The following is a 16145-nucleotide window of genomic DNA, read 5'->3' as shown; positions in this document are numbered from 1 at the left end:
AAGCTTTCCCTTGTTGTGTCATTTCAGAAGCAGAGAATTCCTCAGGCTTTTCCTTTTTACAGTAGTTGGAAGCTTAGCGGGGTGGGGTCTTACACTGAGGCCACCCCTGTTTATTCCACTTTGGAACAGCCCTTTCTTTAATCTTCTCATCTTTTTCAGCACAAGCCTTAGCTCCAACATTATATCTCCTGGTGCCTTTTTCCCTCCAAACTGTACATTTTATATTTCTTTTGCTCTACTTGATCTTTTTCATTGTGGATCTGCATAAAAAGGATCATTAATAACCACCTGACAGAATTAATATTGGACTGTCATGAAATCTCCTCTGTCAGGTATTAATCCAATACTCTTCAATTTAGCCTCAGGCAGATTCTTAAGACAAGGGCAGAAAGCAACCATATTCCTTGCCAAAATATCACAAGAATGCTCTCTAGCCCAGTTACTAATATCGCTCCCCTCTGAAGCCTCTTGGGCTGGGCCTCCAGAGTCTACACTGCTCTTCGCACTGTTCTCTTCCAAGCTTCTCCCAGGATGACCTATTAAGCCCCACTTACAGCATTCCGAGTCCAAAATCTCAGTCTCGCACATTCTTCCAAAATACAGCATGGCCAGATCGTCACAGCAAGAGTTCCTGGTATTCACTTTTGTCTTTGTCACAATGCTGTGATAAGATACCAGGACCAAGGTAACTTCTAGAAGAAAGAGTTTAAGCTGGGTGTGGTATGCATGCCTTTAATCCCAGCACTCATGAGGCAGAGGCAGTGAGTTCAGGCCAGCCTGATCAACAAGGTGAGTTTCAGGGCACCCAGGGCTGTCACACAGAGAAAACATGTCTAGAAAGAAAGAAAGAAAGAAAGAAAGAAAGAAAGAAAGAAAGAAAGAAAGAAAGAAAGAAAGAAAGAAAGAAAGAAAGAAAGAAGAAAGGAAGGAAGGAAAGAAAAATGGGGGTCGGGGTGAGGGGGTGGTGGCACATGCTTTTAATCCCAGCACTCAGGAGGCAGAGGGAGTAGGTCTCTGTGAGTTCGAGGTCAGCCTGGTCTACAAAGTGAGTTACCAGACAGCCAGAGCTACACAGAGAACACCTGTTTCACACAACAAAACAAAACAAAAACAAAAACAAAATTACAAAGTGAAAGGCAAGCCACAGGCACAGTTGGAGGCAGATGACCACAAGGAGAGGGAATGGCGGATGAAAGTGCCCAAGGACTGGAGTCCACCAAGGTGCATGAAGAACAGCAAGAAGGCTTTCATGGCAGGTGTGTGTGTGTGTGTGTGTGTGTGTGTGTGTGTGTGTGTGTGTGTGTGTGTGTATGTGTGTGTGTGTCCATCCACATAGGTGTTAGGAGATGAGGGGGCCAGTGTCAGCAAGCAGGAGAGAATGCAGGAAAGAGGGTTGGGTGGTGGTTGGAGCCTTATAGGCCACCTTGACCTTGACTCTGAGATGATGTCTTCTAAGGGGTGACTTTGCTTACATTTTAAAAGATTTTTTTTTTTTTTTTTTTTTTTTTGGTTTTCATTTTAAAAGATTTAATATGGGTTTTGGGTTTTCAAAATTGTCCTTTTAGGCTGCTGTAACAGAATACCATAAACTAGGCTGCTTATAAACAACAGACCTTTGCCTGGCATGGCACATGTATTCAATCCCAGCATTTGGGAGGCAGAGACAGGTGGGTCTCTATGAGGTCAAGCTAGTCTGGTCTACATGAATTCCAAGCCATCTAAGACTACACACACACACACACACACACACACACACACACACACACACAGGAGACCATGTCTAAACTAAAACAAAAACAAAGAGTAAAAACCCATAAAAAATTCAGACCTTTGTTTTCTGACATTCTGGAGGTCGGGACCTCCTGTGCCTGTGTATTCGGTGTCTGGTGAAGGTCTGCTTCTTCATTCATAAATATCAGCTTCTTTCTCTACCCTTGTGTGAAAGAAGAGGGATAGGACCTGCCTGAATCCTGTTACATAAGGGCACTAATCTCATCCAGGGGGGCGCCATCCATGTAATCTAATCACCTCCAAAGGCTCTGCCATCTGCTACCTTCAGGCTGAGGACTAGTTTCGACTTTCGAATCTGTATGAGGTTTGCATTCGAGTATGGGGGACGAGACTGGAGGCAGGGGAGACTAAGGGATCACTGTGAGGCTCTAAGTAACAAAAGATGGGGTTCAGAGGGAACCCTAACAGTGGACTGGGGAGGCAGTGGTCAGGTGCTGGATCCTTTGCTAATGGCATTCACGGGCAGCAAGAGAAAGAAGGATGTCAGCCATGGCTCCAAGGCATCTGGAGTAACAGGAAGGATGGAGTTGTAACTGAGCTGGGGAAGAGCACAGGTTTGGAAACATCTCTCTGTGGCCCTATTAAATCTGAGTTTCCTACAGCTATCCAAGTGGAACTAGACTTGGCATGGGGTATAAATTGCAGTGCCAGAGATCCAGGTTTTCGACCGGCTGGTAGAATTGAAAGCACTGACTGACTCAGTTCATAGACGAGGGAGTGTAGATGGAGAAGATGTCCAAACACTGAATCCTGGGGTGTTCAAAGTCAGGGTATCAGAGGACACCCAGTATTAGGTTCTACAAAAGAAAGTGTTGGGGCTTGCAAAATGGTTCCACGGGTTAGAGGCACTTGCCACCAAGCATGACAACCTGGGTTCCGTCCTCAGGGGCTCACATGATGGGAGGAAAAAACAGGCACCCTGCAAGTTTATCTCCGACCTCCATATGTGGGCTGTGGCATGGTGCACCTACATACATATACAGATATGTGCGTGTGTACACACGCAAATTAGCGAGTGTGCACTGGTGTGTACTAAGGAAATAAAACATACACATAAATACACACACACACACATAAAACAAAAAAGTTTTACTAAGAAAGAAAAGCAAGCCTTGGGCCAGTAGGTGACTCAGCAGGTAAAGGCACTTGCAGTGCAAGCCTGGGGACCTGAGTTTGATCCCTGAAGCTCACACAAAGGTAGAAGGAGAGAACCAACACCCCTCCACGCAAAGCAGGGCACACGTGTCCCCTCCCATACACACACCTATCATCATCACCACCATCATTATCACCACCATCATCACCATCATTATCACCACCATCATCACTATCATCATCATCATCATCACCATCATCACATCATCATCATCATCAATCATCATCATCATCATCATCATCATCATCAAATAAAGATTTTAAAAAAAGAAAGTGGTTCACCGAGGTAAAGATCAACCATGCCAATATTGCCAGGACATCAAGCAGGATGACTTGAGAATTGCCCTTGGATCCAGCAATACAGAGTTTAACAGATGCTTGAACTCTTCAAGGATGTTTGCTCATTTTGATTTGGGAAAAAACAATATCAGGTATTTGAGTAAAAACTCAAACCATCTGCAGCCCAAGCAAATGAGCAATAAAAAATCAGAGGGAGCAGAGTTCAAAGTGAACCTCAAATAATATGTTTGAAGTGTCAGGCTTTATCAAATAAAGGGGAAAGCTGATGTTTTAGGAGAGGCAAGGGAGACTTCAAGTCTTGGAGTGAGGACAAGAAAAGGGGGAGGGGGCTGTCCCTTGAGTAGGGCTGAGCCACCTCTATCAGTCAATCCTGAGGATTGCCAAGGGTCTGGGATGCAGAGCAGGAGGGCACAGATGACAGGAGAATAACTGTGTGCCAGGAAACTAATTACCTAGCCGGGTACCAGATGAGCTCTTCCATTTCCCAGATGTTCTGCTATATATATTACATAGTTTCACAAGATGTTAAAAGAAATTTCATCTTGACAAAGGGCATGGATGAGTAATGTACCTAGAGTCCATTAGAAGTTTATTCCATGCCGTGTGTGTGTGTGTGTGTGTGTGTGTGTGTGTGTGTGTGTGTGTGTGTGTGTGTTTGGGGGGGTCCACAGGTGCCCTCTAGTGGTTCATTTAGGACATTAACATTTTTCTTGCTTTTCCAAGTGCAAATTAGCACCATCAACATTTTAAAATTATCTTCTAAGAAATACGAATCAAAATTCAACATAGGAAAGAAAAAAAAACACATAAACAACAGAAATTTCAGTAAAATGAACCCAAACCATCCGCATGCAGTCCAAGCTGGAGTGGCCATTAATTATCATCGTGGAAAGGGTCCCTTTGAAGTACACCATTTCCCTCAAGGATGCCAATATTGACGGTCATTCTGCTTCGGGAGCCAGCGGCTTTAGCAAACCCAGAGGAAGGCTGTTGCTGGTCCAAGGCTGACCGATCTTCTTGATGCTTATACACTTACAAACTCTTCGTGTTTTCATGGCTGGTTTCTCTTGACTTTTGCTGGTCCTTGGATTTTCCCCGGGCCTATACCCTAGTTTAGCTAGCTTATTTCCTCATGAGTCTCCAGTTCCTCCAGCCTGCCTCAGGTCTGACCTCTTACGCAGTCTTGCAACACTCTGTGTTTTTTCTGCCATGTTCGTCTTCCTGAACTGTAATGAGACAATTCTACTCTGTTAGTGTCTGTTTCCTCTGGTAGGTCACAAGACCCATAGGGCAGAGATCAACTGGCTTGTTCAGCACTCTCTCCTAAGCACTTAACTCAGTGCCTAGCATGGAACAGGTACGCAACAGAGACTCAGTAAGTGTTTATTTACTGAACTAATGCTCTCCTGCAGGGGACTTTTGCCAGGATCTTATTAACATCTTCCGAATCTCACTACAGGGGAGACTGGATTTCAGAAAAGGATTTCTGGGCCTGAGAGGTAGCTCAGGGATAGAGTGCTTGCTTAACACATGCAAGGCCCTAGGTTCAGCCCCCAGCAACACACACACACACACACACACACACACACACACACACACACACACATTCTATTTCTAGAATAAAATTTACAATTGTTCTGTGTCCCATCATGCATTTAACAATCTGCTACAAAATCCTTCCATCTATTCTGTCAATGACTCCACTTTAAGATTGAAATGTTAAGTTTCTAGTTCTTTTTTTTTTTTCCAGAGCTGAGGACCAAACCCAGGACCTTTCGATTGCTAAGCAAGCGCTCTACCACTGAGCTAAATTCCCAAACCCAGTTTCTAGTTCTTAAGCAAAGAAGCTTGTTACATAAAATACTGAATCTTTAGATATGACCCAGTATTGTAGGATAAGCTTTTTGTACACTGTGAAGATGTGTTTCTGTCAAGGCATCTTCTGATTGACTTAGTAAAGAACTGAATGGTCAATAGCTAGGCAGGAGAGGATAGGCAGGACTTCTGGGCAGAGAGAGGAACTCTGGGAAGAAGAGAGGCAGGATTCGATAGCCAGACATGGAGGAGATGGGACTCATAGGACTGAGCAGAGGTAACCAGCCATGTGGCAGAACGTAGATTAATATAAATGGGTTAATTGAAGTTATAAGAGCTAGTTGGGAACAAACCTAAGCTAAGGCCAAGCTTTCATAATTAATAAGAAGTCTCGCCGGGCGGTGGTGGCGCACGCCTTTAATCCCAGCACTCGGGAGGCAGAGCCAGGCGGATCTCTGTGAGTTCGAGGCCAGCCTGGTCTCCAAAGCGAGTTCCAGGAAAGGCGCAAAGCTACACAGAGAAACCCTGTCTCGAAAAACCAAAAAAAAAAAAAAAAAAAAAAAGAAGTCTCCGTGCCATTATTTGGGAACCGGCAGTACAAAGGAAGTCCAACTACAACCCAGACCTTATCAGCCACTCCATCCCAGCAGAACTAAGGGAAAGAGACAATGTGAATACAGTGGGAAGCATGATAAGATCCCTTTACACTGTGCATCCATATCCCCGGTCCTAACCATGGTCCCACTTATTCCCAGATTTGGTAATCTTCTGGTGCCACAGGTTTCCACCTTGCACGAAGATGGGCATGTGATAATGTAAACCCACATGGGGCCTTTATGCTACCCAGCCTCAGCCTCACACTTGGAATCTGAGTACTTCTGTTTGCCTGAGAACAGAGAGATGTCCAATTGTGAACAAATATGTAGGCCCTGGATCTTAGACGTGTGACTTGGGGTTGAGTAGGAGCAGAGTAAAATGTTCTGAGCAGGGAGCAGAGTGCATGTGCTATGTGTGTGTTGCTAGAGACCAAACTTAACCTTGTACATACTAGGCCTATGCACTACCACTGAGCTATACTACCAGCCTCAGGGCATCTGTTATCTTTTCCTATAACCCCTCATCCTAAATAATTTAACCTCTCGATATTGTAATTTTGATGTAGTTATTTTTTACTTTGGTGTGTGTGTGTGTGTGTGTGTGTGTGTGTGTGTGTGTGTGTGTGTGATGTGAATGAGTTTGCATGTTTTGCCTGTGTGTGAGCACATGTTTGTTTGTGTATGTGAAGGTTTGAGGTTGATGTTGGGAATCAACCTTAATCCCCCTTCCACTTTACCCATGGGACGGGATCTCTCAGGCAAACCCAGAGCTCGCTCACACAGCTAATGAGCTTGTTCTGGGCATTCTCTGCCTTGGTTTCTGAGGCTGGAATTTCAGACAGGCAAACACACTTACCCACCATCTATGTGCTTTCTGTGAGTCTGAACTCTGGTCCTCATGCTTGCCCAACAAACTCTATTGAGCCATCCTCCTGCCCTTGATGTAGGTCCTGGTAAAGATTCTCATTTATTGCTGTCCAAATGTGGTAGCGTTTTCCTAACGATTTATTTTAAAAAATATATTCTACGTATATATGTACGTGCTTGAGTGTGTATGTGCGTGCACCGCGTGTGTGTAGAAGCCTGCAGAGACCAAGGGAGGGTGTTGAAATGTCTGGAGTTAAGAGTTACAGGCAGCTGTGAGATGCCATGTGGGTATTGGGAACCCAATCCTGTTGCCCGAATCCTAAATGGTCTTATAATAAAAACCCAGAGCCAGATATTGAGGTAAATGCTGAAAGATCCGAGGAAACAAGCCTCAGCCACTTCTCACCTCACCAACTCCTCAGCCGATCCTGTCTCCACAAATTCTCAGACTGAATGCTTCTAGGTCCTCAGCCGAAAGGCTCTCTAGTTCCTGTCTCCTCGTGCCTTATATTCCTTTCTCTGCCCAGCCATTTCACTTCCTATCTCAACCTTCCCAGTGCTGGGATTAATGGCGTGTGTGCTTCCTAAGTACTGGGATTAAAAGTGTGTGCAGCCACTGCCTGGCTCTGTTTCTCTCCTAGACTGAATCAATCTCATATAGTCCAGGGTGGCCTTGAACTCACAGAGATCCAGATGGATCTCTGCCTCCCAAGTGCTAGGATTAAAGGTGTGTGCCACCACTGCCTGACCTCTATGTTTAACTCTGTGGATGGTTCTGTCCTCTGATCTTCAGGCAAGCTTTACTTCTTAGATCACAAATATCACCACACAACCCAGGTCCTCTGCAAGAACATCAAGTGATCTTCACCACTGAGTTATCTCTCCAGCCCCCTAAAGATTTAAATTATGTCTCTGGGCAGCAGTGGCGCACGCCTTTAATCCCAGCACTCTGGAGGCAGAGGCAGGTGGATCACTGTGAGTTCAAGGCCAGCCTGGTCTACAGATTGAGTTCCAGGACAGCCAGGCCAGAGCCACACAGAGAAACCCAGTCTTGAAAAACCAAAAAAGAAAGAAAGAGAGAGAGAAAGAAAAGAAAGAAAGAAACCCTGCCTCAAGAAATAAACAAACAACAAAGCAAACCAAAAAGATTTAAATTACGTCCATTTGTCAGTGTGTGGGTGCGCACATGAGTGCAGGTAAGAGGTCAACAGAGGGCACTGGAGCTGGAGTCACAGGAGGTTGTGAGTGGCCAGTGAGGGTGTTGGGAACTAAATGGCCCTCTGTGAGAGCACCAGGTGCTCCTGCTGCTTCAGCACTCCGCTATCTGTCCAGTTCCTCAGGATTTCCCCCAAATCACTACTCTATTTATTTGTGGGGGGATGTCTTAGTCAGGGTTTCGGTTGCTGTGAAGAGACACCACGACCACAGCAACTCTTATAAAGGAAAAACATTTCATTGGGGTGGTTTGCATTTTCAGCCCATTATCATGGTGTGACATGGTAGCATGCAGGCAGACATGGCGCTGGAGATGGAGCTGAGATGCCTACATCTTGACTTACAGGCAGTAGGAAGTGGTCTATCTCACTGGGAGTAGCTTGAGCATAGGAGACCGCAAAGCCCACCCCCACAGTGACACACTTCCTCCAACAAGACCACACCTACTCCAGCAAAGCTACACTTTCTAATAGTGCTACTCCTTTTGGGGATCATTTTCTTTCAAAACACCGCAGAGGATATATATATCATTCAATACTTGTTAGAGTTAACCCAAGTTGCATGAGTATATCTGTGGCATGTGCCTTCAAACATGCTGATCTTTTTTTTTTTTTTTTTTTGAGGTCCCTCATCGTATTGTTATAGATGGATGCTGTCATCCTTAGGGTCTCAACTTAAATGTCGTGTACCCAGAAAAGCCTGGGTGTGCCTGGGTTTGACTCTAATTAGAACCTTGTTCATATCATCAGTCTCATAAATGCTTTTAGATTCTTTCCTTCATAATTTAAAAAAAATTAATTTTGTATGTGTATCTGTGTTTCTTGTGCTTCCTCATTGTTTTTTTCTGGGTTGTTTCCTCTTTTTGTTGCATTTTGTTTGCTAAAGAGAGAGAAAGAAGGGGCGGAGTTGGGTGGATGGGGAGGCGGGGAGGACCTGGGAGGTGTTGAGTAAGGGGAAACCGTGATAGGAATATATGACATGAAAAGTTATTTTCAGTAAAGACATTTTTTAAAAAGCGATATCAAAAATAATGTCTGTGGGTATGTTGCCCACATGTATATCTGTGCACCACTTGTCTGTGGAAGCCAGAGACGGTGTTGGGTCCCCTGCAACTGGAGTTACAGATGGCTGTGAGTTGCCAGGTGGGTGCTGGGACTCGAACCCAGGTCCTCTGGAAGAGCAGCCAGTGCTCCTAACTGCTGAACCATCTCTCCTGGCCAGACTATTTTCTGTCATATTATAATTGTAAGTCTTCAAATATTTGTGTTCATTTATTTAATTCTGTCTGTTCCTCTAAAATGAAATTCAGATGCATTCCAAGGAAAGGGATCTTGTAATTTTATTCATTTTTGTATTCCTAGACTCTAGCACGGTACAAGTAGCAGGTGCTCCATAAATGTTTGTTGATTATTTCTTTGGTTGTTGCATTTGCACTCATTTCTTCTATGGTATTTTAGTTTCTGCCAATGCACAGTCACCCCCAAGGGAGTAGGAGAAAATTACGGTGCTCCCCTCCTCTATCTCTGAGTACTGAGGCCGGCAATTCTGCTCATTTACTGAGCTCAGGCTTCTCCTAAGAGGCTGTCAAAGACCCAAAGGTGCACGGTAATTCTATTAGTAAGAGCGTGATGGAGGCAATCAAGAGAGCTGTCGGAAATGTTTTTCAAGGTACATTCGTAGGGTTCTTGAGCAGCTGAAGTCGCAGACTACTGCATTACAATTAGGTGAGAGCAGAGCGTTGAAGTTTTCTTTTGATATTGTTTGCATAACGAACGGAGGCATCCTACTCGCTCCAGGAAGCGGAGCTCTTGTAGCAGCTCATCTGCCCAATGGGGGGCGGCAGCATCCCAGTAACTCACTCCTTGAAGATGTGTAGGTGGGAGGAGAGATTCGCGTTCAAAAGCTTTTTGACTCTACCCACTCTCCGTAGCGCCTTAGCCCGCTCGAGTTTCAATGCGCGTTGTTGCTGGACGAAGCTGTGTCCTATACAGCGCTCGCTGCTCGCCTGATCATGGCTTCTTCGAGTTCCTTCACCTACTATTGTCCTCCATCTTCCTCCCCTGTCTGGTCAGAACCGCTGTATAGTCTGAGACCTGAGCACGCGCGGGAGCGGTTGCAAGACGACTCAGTGGAAACAGTCACGTCCATAGAACAGGTGAGGTGGCAGGGTTGGGCGAGGCGCCCGCGCGGGGCCTTCTGGGAGCAGGAGTCCCGTTTGTAGGCCCGTCTGGGTGCGAAACTCCCCGTGGAACTACAACTCCCATATTGCACTGCGCCCCCCCCTCCGCCCCCGAGCTCTAGGCGCCCAGACTGGGGCTTCGGAGTGGAGCGTTTGTGGGGCAGGCTTGGGTAGGAAAGGGTCGTTGTCAGGGTTGGGCTTGGGGGACAGGGCAGTCCCCCTGTCCTCTCTGCTTCAGAAGGTGTAAAGAATCGTGTTCTGTGTCTGGAGCCCACAGCAGCCTGGGCGGACCAGGTAGCCTGCTCCATTCTGCCAAGACTCCTGGAGGTTCTGGAACCGACCGCTCACTTTCCCCCACATGCGCAGTTTCCGGATATTTATGGGACCGGATGGCCAGACTATGGTCATGCCATCCCCAGATCGGTTTATTATCTGACCTGCTAGGTCAGGTTGAGGCCTACCTCGTGGTAATCATTTGAGCTTCTGCTGTTGAACGCCGGAAATACAAAAAAAAGAAAAGAAAAAAAAGAAAAGAAAACAGCCCTTAGGCAGGAGCCTGGTTGGGAAAGACAGTTTGGAAAACTGTTTAGTTTGGAAAGAACAAAAAAGTATGGAGTTTGAAGTGCTTGTGATTCACTAAGGCCTAGGGTGTATCGGACATGCCGGGTTGAGAAGTGTTTAAGGTATGGGTAGTGAATTATAGTTTTCATTTTTCTCTCTCCCCATTTGGAGTTGTTCCCAAATTGGTTGTTGGAGAGCTGTTTACCCATCTGTTACTAGAAGTGGTCAGGATGAGTCTTGTCAGCGCTGAGGAATAGGCATCCAGCCACTTACTAAAATAAGATCTTACTATATCAGTACCCAGGCTTAACCATGGAGGGACCTGCTTCATGTTTCGTACCTAAAGCTGGGAGCCTCCATTTGGGCAAAGTTAATGGCAATAGTGACTATACAAATTTTACAGTTGTGACTAAATGCACATTTGCTTTCATTTCTGTGTGTGTGAATGCAAGGCACGTTTGTGGATGCTGGTGCCAATGCAAACAATGTGTGGGTTCCAGAGATCTAACTGAAGCCGTAAGCATCTTGACCCACTGAGCCATCTTGCTTGCCCTAAAAGAAATTCATAACAAAACCAGGGATTGAACACATGGTTATTCCCACAGTAGCAGGGGCAGCCTTTTAATCTTTGAGTTAATGCCTCATGGGCTTTAGAATAATAAAGGAAACATACTTTTTGCATCGAGCTCTCTGACTTAACTTGTGTCCCAGGGAAGTCTCTCGTAAAACACTGCAAAAGAAATCTCTCATCAGTGACAAAACCTAGAGAATCTTCGCAGTGTTTAGAGTGATGTGTCTGTGGTTGATTAGACTATGGCGAAGTTACAAGTTGGATATGCCCCCCCCCCCTTTAAATCCTTAACTGAATTGACTTAGCAGGTGAGGGTATGCAGGATGCTAATGAAGAAAAGAGGATCGGTTAGCCTGTCACTTTACAGAAATGTCTATGTTTCTAGAGGCAACAGGAACCTTATCAGCAGTTTTTCTGATCGGTTCTCTTTTTTGTGTACTGCTGTCTCCTTCAGTTGATTGCTGAAGTTCCTTCCTGCTCGGTTCCTATAAGGAAAACAACTTAAGTTCTGAGTAGGCATCATGAGCAATACAAAGATGGACATAAGATGCTCTGAAAAGGGGCAGGCCAAGACCAGGGTGTGGAGGATGCTAGGTCCTGATAGGTTCGTGTAGAGTGTCTGTCAGATACAGGCCCAATGGTATGCTAGAGTCTTATATTTTATGTCATCTTTCCAGCTCACATTTTAAAAGTCTAGGATGAGGAATTAATAGGAAGATAACGTGATATTTCATTCTTCCTGCTTCCTCTGCACTTTACTCGACACCACAATGACCATTCATTCGGTGCCAGCTGAGTGCTAAATGTTCTCTGGGCAGTGGTCACTCAGTCCTTACACATTCTGACAGGGAAGGCAGAGGCTCAGAGAACTATCAGGTGCAGTCATCAGAAATAACGTTGCTTGAGGAATTCTTTACAGACGATGCTGTTTGGGTCTTTTGGTTTTGACTGAACTTCCACAGGGATTTATTTACTGACAGCTCAGTTTTGTGTCGTGGCAATAAAGATGGATACTTGCCACTCCTTTCCTGTCTCATTATTGGGAAACTTCGTTTGTTAGACAATCACTTAGTAACAGGAGTGAAACCTGTAAACAGTGAAAGAGCTCTTTCTTGTGAGGCCTTCTGTTCCGTTCATCATTTTCTTTCAGGAAGTTCTTGAGGACTGGAGTGAGGGCTCAGAGGTTAAAAGCCCTGGCTGCTCTTTCAGAGGACCGGGACCCACAAGGTGGCTTACAGCTGTCCTATATATAACTGCAGGCCCAGGGCATCTGATGCCCTACTGTGGCTTTCAGGGGCTCTGCATGCATGTGCTGTGCAGTTGTAATACCCATACAAAATAATAAAACAAAAACGAAGAAGGAAAATCTTTTGAGTGCTAGGCACTGTTCAGACACTTAGCCTGAGTCAGTGAACAAAGGAAATGGATTTGATGGGGTTTTGTTTGGTTTTTATCAAGGTGGAATTTCTCTGTGTGGCCCTGGGTGTCCTGGGACTTGCTCTGTAGACCAGGCTGGTCTCAAACTCAACCACCTGTCTCTGCCTCCCAAGTGCTGGGATTAAAGATGTACACCGTCACTGCATGGCTGGATTTGATTTTTTAAAAATAATTTATTTAACTTTATTTTATGTGCATTGGTGTGAGGGTGTCAGATCCCCTGGAACTGGAGTTACAGACAATTGTGAGCTGCCATGTGGGTGCTGGGACTTGAATCTGGGTCCTCTGGAAGAGCAGCCAGTGCTCTTAACCTCTGAGCCATCTCTCCAGTCCTGGATTTGATGTTTTTAAGGAAACTTTTGCTCCAGGCCAGGGATTCAGTCAATTAAGAAAAGAAAAACGTAATCCCAGCACTCGAGAGGCAGGGGCAGGCGGATCTCTGAGTTGAGGTCAGCCTGGTCTACAGAGTGAACTCCAGGACAGCCAGGGATACACAGAGAAACTCTGTCTCAAAAAACCGAGAGAGAGAGAGAGAGAGAGAGAGAGAGAGAGAGAGAGAGAGAGAGAGAGAGAGAGAGAGAGAGAGAGAGAGAGGAGAGAGAGAGCGAGAGAGAGAGCGCGCCATTAGGAATTGGGGGTGTAGCCTGGTGGTAGAGCCCATGCTTAGCATGTGCAAGGCTGGACCTATCACCAGTACCATGAAGAAGGGAGGATGAAAAGAAGTTGCTTAGAAATGTAAGAAAAAATAAGGCCAGAGTATGCGAAGGGTACCATGTTTGATCAGAGCGTTGACGTATGTGAGGGAACAGGTCATGAGTGGGCCAGGTAGAAGTGTGTAGTGTGTTCTGGGCAGAGAAAGCATGTACAAAGGACCTGAGGTGGGAGGAGTGTGCCGGGCGAGGCAAGAGGCCAGGAGACAGGTCTGGGAGGGGAGATGGACTCCTGTATGGCCTGTGGCTGTTGTGTTTGAAAGGACTAACTGAGATGGGAAGCCATTTGGCTGGAGAGCTTGAACCAGACTCACCAGACTCCTTTCTGCCTTGGTCTTTGGGTTTGCCTCAGGAAGTAGATCTGTGCTAACAGGCTCCCTAGCTGAGTGTGCTGCGTTTGAGCCATGAAATACTGCTCGGGGACACCGTCCTGCGGTGGTGTGAGCTGGTTTCCCCAGACGTAAGGTCGTTCTGTCCAGGCACCTTCTCCACGTAGACCTTGACTCTCTCCACTCCTTCCCCTTCCCACCTTCAGTCCGGTTAGCTACTAGGACTCTAGAGCGGCGATGCAATAGTTTACCAGGCTCCTCAGGTTCCTGTCAAGAGTATTGTGTTGGGGGTTGAAGAGATGGCTCAGAGGTTAAGAGCTCTCGCTGGAGAGGTGGCTCAGCTGTTAAAAGCGCTTGCTGCCTTTGCAGAGGAATAGACTTTGGTTCTGAGCACACATATCGGGTGACCACAGCCATCTGAAACGCCCACTCTGGGAGTGTCTGAAGCCTCTGATCTCCAAGGGCACCTACACTCAGGTGCACATACCCCATCCCCACATTTTTTTTTTTTTTCTGTTTGTTTGTTTTGTTTTTTGAGACAGGGTTTCTCTGTGTATCCCTGGTTATCCTGGAACTTGCTCTGTAGACCAGGCTGGCCTCGAACTCTTTTTTAAAAAATAAAGTATTACGTGGGAAATGAGAGCGGAGGTGGGAGGCAGTGGTTGGGAGGCTATTGCACTGTTTTGGGTGAGAGGTGACAGCGGCTTACAGAGTGGCCATCATGCTTGACAGTTTGTGAAGGTCTGTCCCTTGATAAATATTTTCCCAGTGGATGTGATGCAAAGGGCCTTTTGTGACTAGACAGCAAGGTGAGGTTGTGCTGTTGGTGTCCACCCTCAGTGTCCCGCCATTGGGAATCACCCTACCGCAAACTGCAGATTAATATGGATAGTCTGTCGTGCGGGGGCCTTGCCGACACTTGTCTACAATACATACTTACTGCTGTTGTTTTTTTTTTTTTCTTTTAGTGTACCCTTGAACAGAGACCAAAGCATCTTCCACTTGAAATGCCAGTGGTGTCTTTAGTCAGACAGCTCTAAAGGGAACATGAGACAGTATTAGTTAAATGTCAAATTTATGTAAATCCAAAAGGGGGGTGATGGCGAGGTTGGGTGTCGTGGTGCATACCTGTAATCCCAGCGCTTAGAGGTCGCGACAGGGAGACAGACCACAATTAGAGAGCCAGCCTAGGCTCCATAGCAAGACCCTGTCTGTAAGCAAACAATGAATAAACGTAAAAAGAATACTAGGCTGAAAATATAGCTCAGTGCTAGTGTGCCTGCAGTGTGAGGCCCTGGGTCCAACCCCCAGGTCTACCGAAGGAAAAAGAGGTCTACAGACTTTTCTGGTTGAGATGGAATACAAGTACTTTTTAGGCTTTCAGGGGTGTAGTAAACAAACCAAATGCCGGTTGATAAAATTTACATTTAAATTCAGGTAACTGTGGGCCCAGGATATAGCTCAGTGGTGGAGTGCTTCCTAAATCCAACCCCTAGCACTATACATCCAAATATAATATATAACTGTTCTAATTCATACTTTATATAACACTGATTTAGAAATGCCAACCCTTTTTTTTTTTTTTTTTAAGGCAGGGTTTCTTTGTGTAGCCCTGGCTGTCCTGGAACTTACTCTGTAGACCAGGCTGGCCTCGAACTCACAGAGATCCACCTGCCTCTGCCTCCTGAGTGCTGGGATTAAAGGCGTGCACCACCACCAACCACCTGGCTGCCGACTCTTATCCATGAGACGATTCTCTTAAAAATCTTCATGTGTCTTTTTATTATCACCAGTTTTTGAGCAATATATATGTATGTATATACTTTTCTAGATCATATGAGTAAGATGATTAGTGTTGAATTATCCCAGCTTTAAGGAGCAACCCAGGCCTAGTAGAACAGGTCTGTAATCCCATCTGCTTGGGAGACTGAGGCAGGAGGATGGCAAGTTCAAGGCCAGCTTGGGCAGTTTAATGAGCCCCTATATGAGACAGAAAAAGGACGTTGGAGGGACAGTGAGATGGCTCAGTTGGTAGGAGTACTTGCCCTATAAGCCTGAGGACGCATGGTTGGTCCCCAGAACCCGTGTGAAGGTGGAAATAGAGAACCAGCCCCACAGAGTTGCCCTCTGCTGCCCCCACATGCACTGTGGCTCACACACCCCCTCTCATGCATCATACCCACAATGATAATAAAATAATATTAAAAAGGAAAATTTCTCCATTTCCTGAGTTTGTAGCTTGAACCCTTTGTATCAAAAGTGATTAACAAGAGAAACTGCATAGAAGTTTACTAACATGAACCTCATGGCCAATACTCAGAGATGTTAGTGAATCTCTTAGAGGTGACTTAGGGTTCCAGCTTAAATACCCGCCTTCACCCGCCATGTCGGAAGCCTGTAACAGGAAGGTGGCCAGGAAGAACCCAGAAACCAATAGCAAGGTTTGTTGTGCATGTTCACATGGTGCTTTGTGGTAGAGTCTGGGGTTATCTTTCACGTTGGGATTGGGGTGGGTGGTGGAGGGGAGGGGAGGATGCCAGAGGAGGCAGAGGAAGATGAAGAGTTCCTTTAGAGATACAAACTTCCGCTTATAAAGGAGTACCTCCTGCTGTGTTTTCA

General features: G+C 45.8%; 1 protein-coding gene across 2 annotated transcripts in view; it reads left to right on the top strand.

Moving 5' to 3' along the window:
• The window catches only part of Fntb (farnesyltransferase, CAAX box, beta), a 104540-nt gene that overhangs the window by 11079 nt on the left and 77316 nt on the right, over positions 1-16145 (top strand). Inside the window, exon 1 of one of the 2 annotated variants that reach the window (XM_052739536.1) lies at positions 9670-9894. The exons of the other annotated variant lie outside the window; for it this stretch is intronic. Within the exon in view, the coding sequence (XP_052595496.1) occupies positions 9751-9894 (144 nt within the window). The 5' untranslated portion in view covers positions 9670-9750. Of the gene's footprint in view, positions 1-9669; positions 9895-16145 lie in introns of those variants that run through there. 2 annotated transcript variants of the gene reach the window in all.

Source organism: Peromyscus californicus, unplaced genomic scaffold, assembly GCF_007827085.1.
Source record: "Peromyscus californicus insignis strain IS unplaced genomic scaffold, ASM782708v3 Scaffold_15__1_contigs__length_86483966, whole genome shotgun sequence".
Taxonomy (NCBI): Eukaryota; Metazoa; Chordata; class Mammalia; order Rodentia; family Cricetidae; genus Peromyscus; species Peromyscus californicus.
The sequence above is the reverse complement of the archived record's forward strand: the minus strand, read 5'-3'. Positions and strand labels throughout refer to the sequence as shown.